At 42.7% G+C, this 19,249-nt stretch overlaps 1 protein-coding gene across 6 annotated transcripts in view; it reads right to left on the bottom strand.

The window, feature by feature from the left end:
- Positions 1-19,249, bottom strand: part of PIKFYVE (phosphoinositide kinase, FYVE-type zinc finger containing) — a 241,446-nt gene that overhangs the window by 47,557 nt on the left and 174,640 nt on the right. For 5 of the 6 annotated variants that reach the window (XM_077319274.1, XM_077319275.1, XM_077319278.1 and 2 more), the window contains 6 exons: positions 18,962-19,075; positions 8,619-8,727; positions 8,202-8,356; positions 7,320-7,410; positions 5,998-6,058; positions 5,632-5,787 (listed from right to left, as the gene is read on the bottom strand). In XM_077319274.1, coding sequence (XP_077175389.1) covers positions 5,632-5,787; positions 5,998-6,058; positions 7,320-7,410; positions 8,202-8,356; positions 8,619-8,727; positions 18,962-19,075 — 686 coding nt within the window. Of the gene's footprint in view, positions 1-5,631; positions 5,788-5,997; positions 6,059-7,319; positions 7,411-8,201; positions 8,357-8,618; positions 8,728-18,961; positions 19,076-19,249 lie in introns of those variants that run through there. The other variant, XR_013227979.1, reaches the window with a different exon arrangement.

Here is a 19,249-nt window from a genome sequence, read left to right as displayed (position 1 = left end):
GGAGCAACAGCTGTAGCAGATAGTTCCATGTTCAGAAATTTAACTATATTCCACAACTGGAAGCTGTAGCAAAATGCAGGTGGTGAGACAACTGAGAGCACGTGGAGAGAGCTACTGGGGAGAGTTGCTGCTGACCAGGTGAGGCTATTGTGCTGACTGGGTGAGGTGATTGCTGGGTAATTGTTGGGAGGATTAAAAAGGGCTGCTCCTCGCCAGAGGCGTGAGCCTTTGGCGAGAGACAAAGGGCTCTTGGCCTGTGGCTCTTACCCTGGGGTTCTTGGCCGAGCAATTAGAATCAGTAGATTATATTTCCCTAGTACTTGCACTGCCTAGACATTACAATGGACCTCCAGGACACTCATCCCATCATCTGCAGTGAGTGTGACATAATTGCCTTCCTCCCAGAAGACAAGATGGACTACAGGTGCCCCAAGTGTAAGCTGGTAAAAGTTTTGGAGGAAAGGATTAGGGGATTAGAAAACAGAATTATTACTCTGACCCAAAGTAAGAAAGGGGAGGAGTTCAAAGACCAGAGCCCTGCAACTCGGAATAAAGAGAATACAGCCAGTCCTGAAGAGGATAAGGACCACACTAGGGAGCCTCTGCAGACTGCTCGGGAAAAAACTCAACGGCGAAGAGCGAGACAGTTCTTGGGGCCTTTGGAGCTCCAGAATAGATTTCAGGCCCTTGCAGAGGAGGTCAGCGAGGGAAGAGGTTCCCCCAAAAAGTCTAAGACAAAGGGAAGAGGCCACGGGGACAGAAGGAAATGGAGTTGAGAAAAAAAAAAAAAGGAGAGTACTGGTAATTGGAGACACCCTGCTAAGAGGAATGGATCGCCATGTGGCTGGGCCCGACCCCCTAACCCGAGAGGTGTTTTGCTTGCCAGGGTCGAAAATTAAAGATGTTTCAGAACGGCTGCCCAAACTCCTCAAATCTACGGATCGCTACCCATTTGTGATGGTCCATGTGGAAATGAATGACATGTCCCTGAATACCATTGCTCCTATTAAAAAAGACTATCAAGATCTCGGGAGGAAGCTCAAGCAAATGGGGGCACAAGTGGTATTCTCTTCAATCTTGCCTGTCAAGGGAAGAGGAATGTGTCGGGAGAGGAAGATAATGGAGGTGAATCACTGGCTGCGTAGTTGGTGCCGGCAGGAGAGATTTGGTTTCTGGGACCATGGGATAGGCTTTCTTGAGGAAGGCCTACTAGCACCTGATGGACTGCACTTATCGAAACTGGGGAAGAATGTGTTTGGCAGGAACATGGGGAGATTCATCAGGAGAGCTTTAAACTAAAGCCACAAGGGGAAGGAGACGATCAACATAGGGAGTGTATGGAAGGAAAATGATCGGAGGCAGCCCAACCGGCAAGGCCAGCTCATAGGGAACCAAAAGTAAAAGGATTCAGATGTCTTTATACTAACGCCCGAAGCATGGGCAATAAAAAGGAAGAGCTGGAACTTCTCATGCTGATGGAAAGGTATGATCTAGTAGGCATCACAGAAACTTGGTGGAATGATTCTCATGACTGGAATGTAATGGTGGATGGATATGAACTGTTCAGAAAAAACAGAATAGATCAAAGAGGTGGAGGAGTGGCACTGTATGTGAGGAAAGGGCTTACCTGTCAGGAAATTCTAGTGGAGGAGAGCATATCTACAGTGGAAAGCATCTGGGTGAAAATAAGCGAGGGGAAAACAAACAGTGTGGTGGTTGGTGTCTGCTACCGACCGCCTGACCAACGAGAGGATGTGGATGCTGCACTTTGTGAGCAGACTGAGAAAATATCCACGCGGCAGGACCTCGTCATCATGGGTGACTTCAATTTCCCAGATGTGTGCTGGGAAACAAACTCTGCGAAGCGTCCTCAGTCATGCAAGTTTCTGACCTGCCTGGCTGACATTCATTTATCAAATGGTAGATGAACCCACAAGAGGTTCAGCCATACTGGACTTAATACTGACCAACAGGCAAGAGTTGGTGGATGAGGTGAAGGAGGTGGGGACCCTAGGGGGAAGTGACCATGTCCTCATAGAATTCCTTTTGAGATGGGGAGCCAAGGAAGCTTGTAGCCATACGCGGATGTTGGATTTTCGTAGGGCAAACTTTAATAAACTCAGAGACATGATGAGTGTCATACCATGGATGAGAATGCTGGAAGGGAAGGGAGCATGTGAAGGGTGGGCGCTACTCAAACAAGAGCTATTGCATGCTCAATCAATGACTATCCCAGAAAGACGAAAACACTGCAGGAGCTCTAAGAAGCCTATTTGGATGAACAGAGAACTTCAAGAGGAACTAAGAAAGAAAAGGGAAATGGAGGGAAGGACAGAGCTCTAAAGAATAGTACCTACAGGTTACTAGGCACTGTAGATCAATCATCAGAAAGGCCAAAGCTGAGAGTGAGCTAAGATTGGCCAGGGAAGCCCATTGTAACAAGAAAAGATTTTTCAGTTATGTGAGGAACAAACGTAAAGTAAAGGAGGCAATAGGCCCACTGTTGGGTGCGGATGGACAAACTCTACCGGAGGATGCAAAGAAAGCAGAAAGACTTAGTGCCTATTTTACATCTGTTTTTTCCCACAGGTCAAAGTGTTTAGGCACATCAAGAGATGGCCGTAGCCAAAGGATAGTGTCTGGGTAACAGGTTAACATGGATAGAGAGGTTGTCGAGAGGCATTTAGCTGCACTGGATGAGTTCAAATCCCCTGGTCCGGATGAAATGCACCTGAGAGTGCCCAAAGAACTTTCCAGAGAACTTGCACAGCCCTTGTCCATCATCTTCAGAACCTCTTTAAGGACTGGAGATGTCCCGGTGGACTGGAAGAGAGCAAATGTTATTCCGATCTTCAAAAAGGGAGGAAGGATGACCCGGGAAACTACAGACTAGTGAGTCTGACCTCTGTTGTGGGGAAGATAATGGAGCAGATATTAAAGGGAGCGATCTGCAAACATCTGGAGGACAATTTGGTGATCCAAGGAAGTCAGCATGGATTTGTCTCCAACAGGTCCTGCCAGACCAACCTGGTTTCCTTTTTTGACCAAGTAACAGGTTTGCTGGATCGGGGAAATTCGGTTGATGTCGTTTACTTGGATTTTAGTAAAGCTTTTGACAAGGTTCCCCATGATGTTCTGATGGATAAGTTGAAGGACTGCAATCTGGATTTTCAGATAGTTAAGTGGATAGGGAATTGGTTAGAGAACCGCACTCAAAGAGTTGTTGTCAATGGTGTTTCATCAGACTGGAGAGAGGTGAGTAGCGGGGTACCTCAGAGCTCGGTGCTCGGCCCGATACTTTTTAACATATTTATTAATGATCTAGATGAGGGGGTGGAGGGACTACTCATCAAGTTTGCAGATAACATCAAATTGGGAGGACTGGCAAATACTCCAGAAGATAGAGACAGAGTTCAACGAGATCTGAACACAATGGAAAAATGGGCAAATGAGAACAAGATGCAATTTAATAAAGATAAATGTAAAGTTCTGCATCTGGGTCAGAAAAATGAAAAGCATGCCTACTGGATGGGGGATACGCTTCTAGGTAACACTGTGTGTGAATGAGACCTTGGGGTACTTGTGGACTGTAAACTAAACATGAGCAGGCAGTGTGATGCAGCGGTAAAAAAGGCAAATGCCAATTGGGCTGTATCAACAGGGGCATCACAGCCAAATCACAAGATGTCATAGTCCCATTGTATACGGCACTGGTCAGACCACACCTGGAGTACTGTGTGCAGTTCTGGAGGCCTCACTTCAAGAAAGACGTAGATAAAATTGAAAGGGTACAGAGGAGAGCGACGAAGATGATCTGGGGCCAAGGGACCAAGCCCTATGAAGATAGGTTGAGGGACTTGGGAATGTTCAGCCTGGAGAAAAGGAGGTTGAGAGGGGACATGATAGCCCTCTTTAAGTATTTGAAAGGTTGTCACAAGGAGGGCAGGATGCTGTTTCCGTTGGCTGCAGAGGAGAGGACACGCAGTAATGGGTTTAAACTTCAAGTACAACGCTATAGGCTAGATATCAGGAAAAAAATTTCCACAGTCAGAGTAGTTCAGCAGTGGAATAGGCTGCCTAAGGAGGTGGTGAGCTCCCCCTCACTGGCAGTCTTCAAGCAAAGGTTGGATACACACTTTTCTTGGATGCTTTAGGATGCTTACGGCTAATCCTGCGTTGAGCAGGGGGTTGGACTAGATGGCCTGTATGGCCCCTTCCAACTCTATGATTCTATGATTCTATATGGGGAACCTGGATTTAGAAGTTGTCCTGAGAGCCTTTAGTGGTCCTCCCCCAACCACCATAGTGTTCAGGGGTCAAAACCTAAGATGATTTGAAGCAACTATTTCAATGGCTAGCCACAAACAGAAACAACAGAGCCAGCTTGGTGTGGTGGTTAAGAGCGGCAGCCAGGTTTGATCTCCCCCTTCTCCACATGCAGCCAGCTGGGTGACCTTGAGCTAAATATGTAATAAGACAAATCAAGATGGAATCAGCCGGGTTTAAGTTTTCGGAACCTTACAGCTGATGACAAAAATTTCACCACCCTGTCAAGTTATATCAGGATCCTGACTGGAAAGAAAAACCTGATATGGTTATCGGAGTAGCCATCCCATTTAATTGGAAGCACACTGAAGCCTTCGGTCCAGATAGCATGTTTAAAGTTTCTATACAACAGGCTTTTCAACCAGGGTTTTGTGAAATCCCAGAGTTTCTTGACAGCCCTGGAAGGGTTTCCTGAATGTGAGAGTTAATCTTTTATATATTTTTAAAATCTATTAAACATTTATCAGGATATATGACCATTTATGGTCATGTTGACACTCCCCTATGTCCAAAGCTGGGCTTGGAGAAGGCAGGAAGGGGAGGGGCCCCAGGTGGACATAGAATCATAGAATCATAGAGTTGGAAGGGGCCATACAGGCCATTTAGTCCAACACCCTGCTCAATGCAGGATCAGCCCAAAGCATCCTAAAGCATCCAAGAAAAGTGTATATCTAACCTTTGCTTGAAGACTGCCAGTGAGGGGGAGCTCACCACCTCCTTAGGCAGCCTATTCCACTGCTGAACTACTCTGACTGTGAAAAAACTACTCTGACAAAACTACTCTGAAAAAACTACTCTGACATATGGTTGGGAAACTATGTTTCCCAACCATATTCTGCAGGATCATGCCACTTCTGGGCTTTCTCGCAGCCTGAAGACTGCTTCACGGGGTTCTCAATTGTGAGAAAGGCTGCTATACAGCCTTGTTTGCATGGACAGTGTATGCATGTGAACAGGATCTTAAAATAAAAACTCATCTAAAGAGTCAGAACAGTGAGAAAAATCTGGGAGGGGATTTTTTAAATGCCAGATATTCAGGCTCATGTTCAGTTGCTCTGGATTCTGAATGCTCACTGAAATCATTTCTAATACAGCTTTAAAATATGAAAATTTGCATTTCTAGGTTCCTTATTTTAGTCCTTCAGCAAATTTATTTTTTGTCACAGATGCATATAGTACTTGGTGCTCAAAAATCAATCATTATCAGGGGAAGAAGAAACCCATGTCATCAGCAAGATATTTTACTTCACTGGCACATTTCAGGAACCAACTGGACGAAAGCAGAACCAAAAAGTAAGTGGCTACCTTCAGTGCTGCTGGTGGTCTCAGGATCAGGGAGCGCATTGGCAAAGGAAGTCCCCCCAGTCAACTGGTCTGACACAACTTCAGGAGGGGTGGGAAGCTGAAGGAGAGCGGAACTGGTGGAGCTCTGGCTCGACAAGGTTGTCAGAAAACGGTCCTCTGGGAAATGAAGACATGGACAAGAGATTACTCAAACTTGAGCAATACAGATGTCCAAAATGTCTATGTATGTAACAAATACACATCTGGTTGGTTGGAAGAATTCTTTAACTTGGCAAGAAAGTAAATAATTCTTGACCTCTTCCCATTTTATACGTATGGAGAAACAGTCAGTTGCTTCCCAGCTTGTTAAGACAATGCAAAAGGTACCTTTGTCACCATTTTGAATTGCTGGAGAGATGTTCCGAGGTGATGCATCCATCGAACTGATCTGTGGAGGAGAAAGGGGACATGCTGCCAATGCCGGTTTGTGTTTCTGCCTTTTGGCCCTGGTTAGTAACCAGCTACAGACAAGATGGCCACCAAGAAGCTGCTCTGACTACTTTTGCTTTGTTCTGACAATTCTTTGAAGATAAAAGCCCTTCCACCATGGAAGTAGCAAATGGCGGGAAGTGTTGATGGGGGCAGGAGGGTGCATATGTCTATACTGGTGCTGGACCTGCCAGGTGTTCTTAGCAACAGATTTCCTATCATGAAGTTTCCAGATGTATCCTTTTAGTTACAATAAAGCTCTGAACTAGGGTTGTGTGCTTTGGCTGCCAAAGCAGCCATTTGAGCCTGAAGCAGCCAGTGTGTGTGTGTGTGGGAGGGGGTGGCACCAGCGCGCCAGTTGGCATACGCATGCAGGGGCAGAGCTCTGCGCCTGCATGTGGGCGCTGGGTCGTGCGCCACTACCGGTGCTCCCCCCCCCCCCACTGGCTGCTTCAGGTAGTCAGCTGAAGCGCACAACCCTACGAACACCTCAACTTTTCTTGTCTCCTGCAGAAGAGGAATCTTGGTTTGTGACACTAACACAACGACAGGACATGTTCCTTTGGGCAAACTGGGGATCACTTAGAAAGAGGTGACTATGCTGCTTTTGCTGCCTCCTTGAGACATCCAGAGCCTGAAGGGTCAGTGTTCCAGCTTCTATTTCCAAGTGCCAAAAGAAAGAAAGCTTCATGTTTACCCACAGAAGCATATGAGGCATATCTCCAGGGGTGGGGCAGTTTTCACTCGTCCTCCAAAAACCAGTCTATACACTTTGCTCCACAAGCCATTTGGAAGACGCCTCCAACTCTCTCTCACAATGGAGTGTGTCGATTCCAACCATAGCTGTGGGCACCTTTGGAATTCTAACACAGCATAGTGGGCATAGATATGAAATAGCTACCACAGTGAAGACGATCCTTGGGCTGTGGTGGGCAGCTGGCAAGGCAACACTTTTAGAAATCTGCATAGACAATCAAGCCTCCAGTGGCCAAAGAGAAGCCTTGCTGGAAAAAACTCCCACCTGGCCCCAACCATTTTCAACGACCACCTGGTGGTCTAGGGCTAGGGCTTCCAAGTTCATGCTCAGCGATAGACACAACAAGCTCAGCGATAGATACAATAAACTCACCAATAGATACAATAAGCTATGCTGGTATTATAAATGAAAAAAAGGTACAGCAGCTTTAAAGTTATTTGTCCTGAACAATAGTATTCACTACCTTGCTTTCTTCACCTTGCCTCAGTCTTCCGGGACTAGGGGGCACCGAGGGGCGTTTCCTGCCTTTCTCTTGTTGGAAGAGATCCTGTAGCCTGCAAATAGGATTCAAGTTACTGTTCCTATAAGTCTTAGGACCACGAGCCATACCAACACCAGAAGCACTTTTTATTTTCGGGGTACGAACATAGTAGAAGTAAGGCTACCTGGCTGAACAAATCTATTTTTCCCAAGAGTTCATTCAGCCCCTAAATGATTAGACATGGTGTCATCAAGTGGAACATCTTAATTGCCTATAACTGATGCACTGCAGAAAAACAAATAATTGGCAGAAAAAACATTAATGACAAACTTGGAAGCTTCCATCCATCTGCAACTATTCAAAGGAGGAAAATTGCCACTAATGCATGTCATAACCAAGGAACCAAAGAAAGTGAAGAGAAAGTTGTTTTTTATACCCCACTTTCCATTACCTGAAGAAGTCTCACAGTGGCTTACAATTGCCTTCCTTTTCTCTCCCCACTACAGACAGTGCTAGGGTTGTGCCCAGCGGCATCTGAATCAGCCATTCCAGGCCGACACAGCCAGTGCCATGGGGGGGGGGCGTCGACAGATGCGCCAGCGCCCATGCCTCCCCCACTGCGGTGTGGTGCTAGCTGCTTCAGCCTGGAATAGCCGATTGGGATCACTGTGCACAACCCTAACAGACACCCTGTGAGGTAGGTAGGGCTGAGAGAGCTCTGACAGAACTCTGTGAGAGAAGCTCTAACAGGCCAAGGTCATCCAGCTGCATGCAGGGGAGTGGGGAATCAAACCCAGCTCTCCAAATTAAAGGCCACCACTTTTAACCACTACGCCAAGCTAGTGAGAACTGCCACACTCTCACCTGTTATTCCAGGCTTGCAGCATTTCACAGAGGTTCTGCTTTTTTGTGATTAGAGATTCGAAGACAGACTGCAGCTGCTGAGGTGTGTCCAGAGATGCTGAGAGCATCCTTGCTTGAATTTTCTCGATCCAGTTCCGGAACTCAACTTCCTCCATCTGGCAGAGAAAACAGAAGGATATCTTGCAAAAGTCCTACTCCTCTGGCAAAAGGGCCTATTTCCCCCCCCCCCCCGATGCTCCTCTTGGACTGTCTTCCTAGGTGGCTACCAAGAACAGATTGCATACCCTGAGTCCCATTTCCCCCTAATCCTTATCTAAGCTGCAGCACCGATCTTTCTGCTGGGTTGCACACACTGAATACCTGTCTGGCATTACCCACAGGTGCTAGATTCCTCTTGCACTTAATTTGGTATGTTACCTCCTTTTGTGCAAACAGGTCTTCCATCTTCTCCTCCCTCGTTTTGCTAAAGGTATCCGTTTTCAGAGAGGTGAGTCGTTCATCTACAGCTGCATACACCAGGGACACCCTGCCAACAGATGAATTGCAGAACTTAAACCAGAGTCCAAAATGTTCTGAATGGAACCAGACACCAATCATATTCTGCCAAAGAGAGAGAGAGAAGGAGATGGAGAAAGAGCTCCTCAAGACAGCAAATTAATCCCAAAATAGGACAAGAAGAAGAAGAAGAGTTGATTCTTATATGCCGCTTTTCCCTACCCGAAGGAAGCTCAAAGCGGCTTACAGTCGCCTTCCCATTCCTCTCCCCACAACAGACACCCTGTGGGGTGGGTGAGGCTGAGAGAGACCTGATATCACTGCCCGGTCAGAACAGCTTTGTCAGTGCTGTGGCGAGCCCAAGGTCACCCAGCTGGCTGCATGTGGGGGAGCGCAGAATCGAACCTGGCATGCCAGATTAGAAGTCCACACTCCTAACCACTACACCAAACTGGCACCCAAGATTTATTGGGTGAAAGGGTTCTTCTGTAAACAAGCTATGCAAGACAGTTCCATGCACACATGCCACTTTACACAGTGAGGTATAAAGGTCAAGGTATCCCCTGTACAAGCAGCGAGTCATGTCTGACCCTTGGGGTGACGTTCTCTAGCGTTTTCTTGGCAGACTCAATATGGGGTGGTTTGCCATTCCCTTCCCGAGTCATTACCGTTTTACCCCCCAGCAAGCTAGATACTCAAGGATGGAAGGCTGAGTCAACCTTGAGCCGGCTGCTGGGATTGAACTCCCAGCCTCATGGTCAGAGCTACATGTCGGCTGCCTTACCACCCACAAGAGGCTCTGCACATTGAGGTATACAATACAATATATTTTTTGTCTGTATGTAATACAGACACATGCAGAGCAGTGAAATATGCATAACTAACCCGTACATTGCAATTATGGAAGAACCTCCCCAGGCAGGTGTGTCTGGACCCCTTTTCACTGATATTCAGGGGGCAGTTGAAGATAATTTTAATTTGGTTTGCATTTGATTGATTTACTGGTAAGTCCTAACTGGAGTTTTTTAATTGTTGACTTTTATCAGCTTTTAACACTGTTAAAATTGTGGGGTTTTAAAATAAGGTCTTTTTTATATTGCAAAACTGCCTTGAGTTCCACATGGCACAAAGGCCGCCAAACACTTGGGAAGTTGCCCATGTGTCCAAAATGCTAGTATCTATAATCCGCTCCTGCGGAGCGGATTAAATAAAAGAGTAAGGGGTGTTGGGGAGGAGTTAGGGCGGGACCTGTCCGGGATAAAAACTCAGAAGGGCCAATCAGGAGGCGCTTTGCGCCTCCTGATTTGCCCCTCCGAGTGTCCATCCAGGGCCAAGCTGCCAATGGGGAGCCGCGCAAAGCGCGGCTCCCCATTCCCGGCATCGCCTGGCCTCGGCTGCCCGGCCGGGGACTCACCTCACAGATCGCACAGGCAACCTGCCGAGACAGTCCTTTGGCCCGGCAACTCCATCTTCCCCACTCCGGGGAACCAGGCCATGGCCGCAGAGCCGACATCCGTCGCCGCCTTCTCCTGCTGGCCTTACGATGCGGGATGTGCTTTGCTGCGGTAGGCGGGAGGCGCTTCCTCCCATTTCCAACGCTCTCCCCAACCCGCCGCCACAACACGCACGCCTCGCTCAGGAGCGGCTTGCGCAGCCGGGAGCGGCCCATGCCGCCGCCACTGAAGCTCGAGTCGCCGTCGCTGCGACCCGCCCCAGCCGCAGCTGCCAGTGCCTCCTTCCGCACACCACACCGCCGCGACCAGCCACCCCGCCCTGCCGGAGCCAGAACATCCTCGAGCCCCGTTGGGACGGCTGCCTCCGGACCTCCCCGCCTCACTGAACAAGGTACGCCGCGAACCTACACGCCCGCCCCTCTCCGCCCCACCAAAGGCCTGCGCCTCCCGGAACCCACAACGGCCACAATACGCCCTGCGCCTCACCACCACAACAACGACCCGCCACCCGAGACATACCCCGCTACCTGCCTTCTCTCCTCCACTCCGCGCCGTCCTCTTCCCCTCAGCCGACCTGTACGCCCTTCGCCCACAAGCCCTGGCCTCCTCTTAGTTCCTGCCCACCGGCCCTCACCCCTAGCGCCCATTTTATTCTGCTATAAAATGGGCTTTCTTTCTAGTTTCTTTATAATACAGTTCTAAGCCACATAAAACACAGTGGATAACCTAGAACATGATTAAAAATGATTAAAACAAACCAGTAAGTCTTCATAAAAATCAGGAATACTATTGAAAATGAATATTTAAGGTTTTATAAATTTACCAATATCTGTTACTAGTTTCCAGATGGTAAGGCAGAACCACTCGCAAGGGCATATGCCCTCCTATGATTTTTGATTTCTAAAAAGGACAGGTACATTGTTAATTTTTGAATAAATCTTCTACTTGGGGGTGCAATAAACTCAAGTGATCCTGATAAACTGGCGTTTTGTATAGAATCATAAAGTTGGAAGGGACTTCCTGGGTCATCTAGTCGAACCCCTTGCACTATGCAGGATACTCACAACCCTATTGCTCATCCACTGCCACCTGCAACCCCTTTGAACCTTCACAGAATCTGTCAGATGGCTATCCAGCCTCTGTTTAAAAATTTCCAAAGATGGAGAACCCACTACCTCCCGAGGAAGCCTGTTCCACTGAGAAACCGCTGTAACTGTCAGGAACTTCTTCTGGATGTGTAGATGGAATTTCTTTTGAATTAATTTCATCCCATTGGTTCTGGTATGTCCCTCCAGGGCAAGAGAGAACAACTCTGCTCCATCCTCCACATGGCACCCTTTTAAATACTTGAAGATGGCTATCAGATCCCCTCATAGTCGTCTCCTCTCCAGGTTAAACAGACAAAGCTCCCCCAACCTTTCTTCATACATCTTGGTCTCCAAACCCCTCACCATCTTTGTTACTCTCCTCTGGACATGCTCCAGTTTGTCTACATCCCTCTTCAACTGGGGTGCCCAAAACTGAACACAGTACTCCAAGTGAGACTGATCCAGAACAGAGCAAAGCGGTACCATCACCTCCTGTGATCTGGACACGATATCCCATTTGATACAGCCCAAAATCCCATTTGCCTTTTTAGCCACCGAGACATACTGTTGACTCATGTTCAATGTGTGGTCTACTAAGACTCCTAGATCCTTTTCGCACAAAGAACTGCTAAGACAAGTCTCCTCCATCCTGTATTGGTGTAGATGGTTTTTCCTACCTAAATGCAGAACTTTACATCCTTTCCAGGCTAAGACCAAGCTCCCCCAAGCTTTCCTCATACGTCTTGGTCTCCAAACCCCTCACCATCCTCTGGACACGCTCCAGTTTGTCTACATCCCTCTTCAACTGTGGTGCCCAAAACTGAACACAGTACTCCAAGTGCGGCCGAACTTCTCTCCTATCCAACTGAATATCTTCATACGCCCTCTTGTTCAGCTGGTTGAGGAGGTTTGAGCTGGACTGGCATCAATATGCAGATGACACACAGATCTTCCTCCTGATGGATGACTGCCCTGACTCTCCCCCAGAAGCATTAGCCAGACGCCTGAAAGCAGTGATGAAGTGGCTCAAACAGAGTTGTCTGAAGCTCAACCCTGCAAAGACGGAGGTCCTGTGGCTGGGCAGGAAGGGACCATGTGAGGAAGCGTGATCCTGGATGCTTCCTTTGCCAGACAAGGACAATAATGTTGAAAAGGCACATAGCACTTCCGGTGGAACTTCCACTCCAGCTGGCTGACTCCAAATCAACGGAGCTTCTTTGTGTTAGATAATGTAGGTAAAAACTCTTTTACCTGCAAATTAGAATTCTCCAGTACAAAGGAGAAACGACGGGGGAGCTCCAGTACCTGATAAAGGTGAAAGCTGTGAAGGAGAAACAGTCGTAGTGACTGTCACCCCATCGCGGCAGGAGAAAAAGAACTCCCTATCAGCACGAAAGACCCTGAGGGGACTGAGGCTGGAGCAACCTTTCATTTCCTGAAACGAGGTGATTAATCAATTGAAATGTAAAGTGGAGGCTGTATTGTTGAAGAATCTTTCTAACTCCTCTGAGCTAGATTCTTATTTCCCGAAGGCTGATTGAAACACCCCACCCCTGTTTAAGACGCTGAAGGAGAAACTGAAAGGGGGAAGGGAAAGCTGGTGTATAAAGTCACAGATGTTACAGAAGATTTTGGTTGTTACCTTATTAACTTTTGAACAGCGTTACTATTTATTTATTTATTTATTTATCATACTTATATACCGCCCTCCCCGGAGGCTCAGGGCGGTTTACATCATAACAGAGAACAATACATAAAACAGTCTGTAACATGTATAACTGATAACTAATAATTGTAACCAAAATAACAGCACAATATAACGGTACCTAAAAGGAATTTACCTAAAAGGAATAATGACTCCCAGAAAAAAAAGGAGGTACAAATGCAGTTTGCTGTCTCCACGCCAGATAAAGTGAATATGCAGGAGATGATGACAAAATTAACACAAATGACTGAGACTTTAAATGACATGAATAGAAAAGTAAATAAAATTGATGAAGACTTAAGCAATATTAAACAGGAGACAGCAAAGATTTCAAGGCTGGACTTCAAGACTTTAAAATTGTCAATGAAAAACTGGAAAGTCTAGAAGATAGGATGGAAAGCCTGGAGAATGAGAAAGAAAATAAAGGAAGAATGTGGATAGAAGTGAAACAAAAGGAAAGACTTTTAAGACTGCGCTCACTGCAAGAGCTGGAAGGAGAAGATACATATAGAAGAGTAGTTAATATTTTGTGTGAGATGTTGGGGGAAAATGAGGGAGAAATGCCACCAAAGATTTTGAAATTGAGAAAGGAATACAGTTTTATAACTGAAGTGTTGAAAAAAATAGGATATATTTTAAATGGGAAATACCAGAAGGTATTTCATTCCAATTTAAAAGTAGGGAAGTTAAGATCAAAGACAAACAGAAAGCAAGAGACTTCCTAAAGAAACATCAAAAAGAGCTGAATTAAAATATTGGTCTGCTTGTAACAGAGCAAAACTAACTTACTTATGTTGTGTAATAAAGATATGAATATAATAACTTGGAATGTGAATGGTTTAAATGACCCAAAAAAACGTAAAAGAGTGTTCCAATTTTTGAAAAAGGGGAATTTCCAAATAATCTGCTTACAGGAAACACATATAAAGGAATCGGTTAAAAATATTTAGTTAATAAGAATTTGGGTTTAGATTTTGTGTCAGCAATGAAAAAGGAAAAGAAAAATGGTGTTGTGTTATATGTTAAGGAACAATTGAAACCATGTTTAATAAAATCTGCTAAAGATGGAAGATATACAATGTTAGAAGTGGAAATAAAAGGTATCAAAACATTGGTGCTAGGGATATATGCTCCAAATGAAGGTAAAAGAACATTTTTTGAGAATTTGGCCTGTGAAATGTCAAATTTATTATATAGCGTTATTTTAATGGGGGACTTAAATGGGGAAACTGAACCTAAATTAGATAAAATATTAAGTAATGGGATATTGGAAGAGAACGAGGGAAGTTACCATTGAGTTTTTTTTGATTTGGTTGATAATTGGGGATTGGTGGATGTCTGGAGGAATAATAATAAAACTATGCAAGACTTTAACTTTTTTTCTGAGAGACAGATTGGACATGATTTGGGTTACAAAAGATATTGTTTTAGATGTAAGAAAAATTGAGATACTACCGGGATTAATATCAGATCACAGACCTGTACTAATGAGCTTGAAGTCAAAGAGAAGGAAAAGTAATCAAAGATGGCGAATGATGGATAGTCTATTATTACATGAAGAAGTTGTGAAAGATTGTAAAGTGAAACTAAAAGACTTCTTTGAACTAAATATGCAGGAGGATACTAAAATGAAAACAGTGTGGGATACAAGTAAAGCCTACATGAGGGAGCTATTGATATCCCACAGCTGTAAATTAAAAAAGCTTAAAGATCAAGAAAGGCAGAAATTAGAAGAGGCAGAAGAAAGATCAAGAAAGGCAGAAATTAGAATAAAAAACAAGGAAAAAATATTGTTGGGAAAACCAAAAGATAAAAATACTCTACAACAATTAAAGCTATTAAGAAAACAACTGGAACTCTTAAGAGGTGGCCAGATTAGGTGGACAGTTAAATAAGGTAAAACAATGATATTTTGAACTGAGAAATAGACCAGGTAGATTGCTCGCTTGGAAATTAAAGAAGAAACAAGAAAATAAATTGAAGAAAGATGGGAATATATTACTGGAGGAAGAAAATATTAAACAAGGTTTTTTTGGATTTTATTTGAAATTATATGAGAAGCAGGACATCTCTAGGGAGAAAAGAGAGAAATATTTAGAAAAACAGAATATTTTGAAATTGGACTCAGAACAGTTAGAATTATTAAATCAGCCTATAAGTTCAGAGGAAATTATAAACACAATTAACAATCTAAAAGATGGTAAAGCTCCGGGACCTGATGGGTTATCAAGTGCATATTATAAGGTTTTTAAAGAAGAAATACTAATAGCTTTAAAGGAGACAATGAACAAGATTATAATTAATGGCATCCCAGATTCCTGGAAAGAGGCACATATTACAGTTATACCTAAACTGGAGACAAATGAGGTGCAAAATTTTAGGCCTATTTCTTTAGTAAATATAGATTATAAAATCTTTACTAATATACTGGCTAATCGGCTGAAAGGGATACTGGTTAAGATAATACATGAAGACCAGGCGAGTTTTCTGCCCGGTAGACAAGTTAGAAATAATATAAGGATAATACTAAATGTAACTGAATATTACCAACTGAGACCGGATAAACAACTGGCATTATTCTTTATTGATATGGAAAAAGCTTTTGATTCTGTTGATTGGAGTTTTTTATTTAGCTTACTTGAAAGGATGGAATGTGGTGGAACATTTATAAATTGGATAAGGGAGATTTATAAAGAACAGTGGGCAAAGGTAAATGGTGAGCTTACAGAGAAATTTAATATTCAGAAGGGAACACGGCAAGGTTGCCCACTCTCACCCTTACTTTTTATCATGGCTCTAGAAGTCTTTAATCAAGACATAAGAGAAGACAAAAATATTACAGGTCTGAAAATTAAACAACAGATCTTTAAATTGAGGGCCTATGCAGATGATTTAATATTGATTATGGAGGATCATTTAGATTGTATAGATGTGGTATTTTGAAGAGGTAACTGGTTTAAAAATAAATAAAACCAAATCAAAAATAATTGTGAAAAATATGGATAAGGAGAGTCAGAAAGGTTTAGAAGGGAAAACAGGATGTCAAATAGTTAAAACTTATAAATATTTAGGTATTAATATTGCAAGCACAAACTTGAGTCTATTCCAGGATAATTATGAGAAACTCTGGTCAGAGGTCAAAAAAGATTTAAAAAAATGGGAGACTCTCAATTTATCTTTTATGGGTAGAATATCCGCCATAAAGATGAATATCTTGCCAAAAATTTTGTATTTGTTTCAGAATATTCCAATTATTAAATCAGATAAGCCATTCAGAAGTTGGCAGAGGGATTTGGCAAGTTTTGTTTGGAGAGAGAGAAAACCTAGAATAAAAATGAAAATTCTTTGTGATGCTAAAAAGAGGGGAGGACAGGCATTACCAAATCTAAGGATGTATTTTGATGCATGTAGTCTGGTTTGGATAAAGGAATTAAGAGAACAGAGTTTTAAGAGAACAGAGATTATTAAAATTAGAAGGTGCAGGTTTGAGGTTCGGCTGGCACGCATATTTATGGTACGAAAAAGAGAAAGCAAATAAACAATTTTTACATCATGTTATAAGATTTGCTTTATTTAAGGTTTGGAATAAGTATAAAAGAAAATTATATTCTAAAATTCCATTATGGTTGTCACCACAGGAAGCTCTGTTCAGAAGGCAAGCAACAACAGAAACTAAATGGTTAAATTATAAGGATATAATTAAGACTTTTACCTAAGAAGGGATAATGCAGTTTAGAATTAAATCTCACGAGAAATTAGTATAAGAATATAAATATGTAGACTGGTGGCTATATAGACAGATTAAGGACAGATATGAAAGGTATAGGAAGCTATGGGAATTAGAAGTAGAAAAATCACAATTAGAGTTATATTTATGTAAAGATGATCATCATTTAATCAAGAAGATGTATGAATTATGTTTATTACTGTATACGGAGGATGAGGTGGTCAAAGATTTTATGATTGTTTGGGCAAGGAATCTTGGTCATAACATTCCATTGGAAACCTGGCAAAAAATGTGGAGTAAAAATCTGAAATTTATGAATAGTTATTATATTAAGGAAAACTATTAGAAAATGCATTATTGTTGGTACATGACTCCGCACAAATTATCAAAAAGGAATAAAAGCCTATCAGACAAATGTTGGAAATGCGGGGAAGTGAGAGGGACAATGTTTCATATGTGGTGGACCTGCAAAAGAGCAAGACACTTTTGGCAGGATATCCACAAAGAAATCTCAAAAATCTTTAAGGACTCCATAGCTCTAAATCCTGAAATCTTTTAGGTTTTCTGGTAAATGAAATAGATAAAAAATATGAAGAGTTATTTAGATATTTGACAACAGCGGCAAGTATAGTCTGGGCAAAAAAATGGCAGTTAAAAGAGACACCCACCATATTTGATTGGTAGTTGAAAACATTGGAAATCGCTCAGATGGCAAAATTGACAAATTTTGTCGAAGATAAACAAATAGCAGACTTTAAGACAAAATGGAATTTATGGATAGAGTATATTAGAAAAAAGTATAGTTGTGGATTTATGACGATTGGTTATGATTTATAATTTCTAAGGGGAAATGATAATGGATTGAAATTCTGAACAGGAGAATTAATGGTTTTTTTCCATATATTCTTCAACAAATACAGTTGGAAGTTATTATTTGTAAATGTAATATAATCTATTAACATGTAATTTTGGAGATGGCTAAATGTATTTTTTTTGTAATGGATTATAAAATTTGAAATTATTTAAAAAAAAGAAAAGAAAAGAAAAGGCACATAGCCATTTCAAAGCTAGAAGACATAAGAATCAATCAAAAGAAAGCAATCAAAAAAGAATTTTCCAGGAGAAAAAACGTGCTGGCCTACTCTGGATTTGAGATCGGGTGGCGCGGGTGTCTCAAGATTTACTGGTGGATATTTTGTGGAAAAGAGCACAATTTCATTTTTTACGTCAAAGTCTAATTGGCCAGAGTATAAGATATCCACAGAGGATTCTGTTTGCCCTGGAATTAATTTTACCAATACGAGGGGAAATCATCAAAACGCCACAAAAAAATGCAGGAAGTAGTTGATTTCTTAGTTCAAGGATATGCCTTGTCACAAGGGTAACAAACAACATGCAGTAAGCCTCGATATGAGACCCTCCCTAAAAAGGAACAAATGGAACTTTCTGATATCATGGACAACAAATTTATACTTATGACAAATGAAGAATCTCGGTAGCAATGGAGCTTCTCTTTGGATTACGGCTTGAAGCAAGAAAGAAAAGACTGGGGGGGGGCGATGAAACTTTCTTAAGAAGATTGGGGGGAGGTAAGGAGGAGTGGAAGGGGGAATACAGTGTTTGAATTTTTTTCTATTTTTTTCTGTATACATTTACATAGATGGTATATAATACCCAAAGTAACTGCAAAGATTTCAATGTGATCTGATTATAAGTGTTGGAAATGTCATGACAAAGTGAGTTTTTCCTTTTCTCCTTTCTTTTTATAGATACTGGGCTAAAGTTTATACTGTTTTGTTGTTTTGCTTTTCATATGTGGTGAAGTATTAATTAAAATTGCTGAGTTATTAAAAAAGGAAAAATTGACATCTATAGGCAACAGAAAATCAACAGAAGAATTTCAAGAATAGTGGAAATCTTCTCTGGAGCATCCGGCAAAATGAATCTTCAAGCAAATGGGGACTCTGGGGGGTAGAGGGGAGGGGTGATATTGTAATTAATAGTGAGGGTTTTTTTTGTACTTTTTCCATATATCCATATAAAAATAAAAAATTATTTAAAAAAAAAGAATGTCCCAAATTCTAGCCTTGTGGGAGAGAGCCAGCCAATGGCATTTTCTCTTCTGGTTCCACCACTGCAGATACTGCCATCAGGCTGGTCTAAGAATGCTTTACTTGTTTTAAAACTTTGAAGTGTAAAGTCCAACAAACTGAACTATTTGGATAAGATGATATGGCTCCTTCAGGTTAGAAATGCTGGACACGACAAAGAGTGAGGGGAGGGAGACTTACTTTTGAGCAAAATCTTTCAGTTCTTGAAGAATGGCAACCTTTAGTGGAACCCGACGTTTGATATAGATCTTGGGATGCGGGACACATACCTCAAGCAACCTTATGGGAGAATAGCTAGAAAACGAGAACAAGAAAAACCATCTTTAAAATTGAAAGCTGACAATTACACATTACACAGATCCAAACGGGATACACAATAATTACAATATATCAGGGAAACCCCCTTGTAGCTAAACAATGAGATACATTAAATTAGTACTCTGAGTCCAATAGAAGTGACTTCAAAGT

Source organism: Paroedura picta, chromosome 2, assembly GCF_049243985.1.
Source record: "Paroedura picta isolate Pp20150507F chromosome 2, Ppicta_v3.0, whole genome shotgun sequence".
Taxonomy (NCBI): Eukaryota; Metazoa; Chordata; class Lepidosauria; order Squamata; family Gekkonidae; genus Paroedura; species Paroedura picta.
Note: the sequence above shows the minus strand (reverse complement) of the source record. Positions and strands in the feature narration are given on the sequence as shown.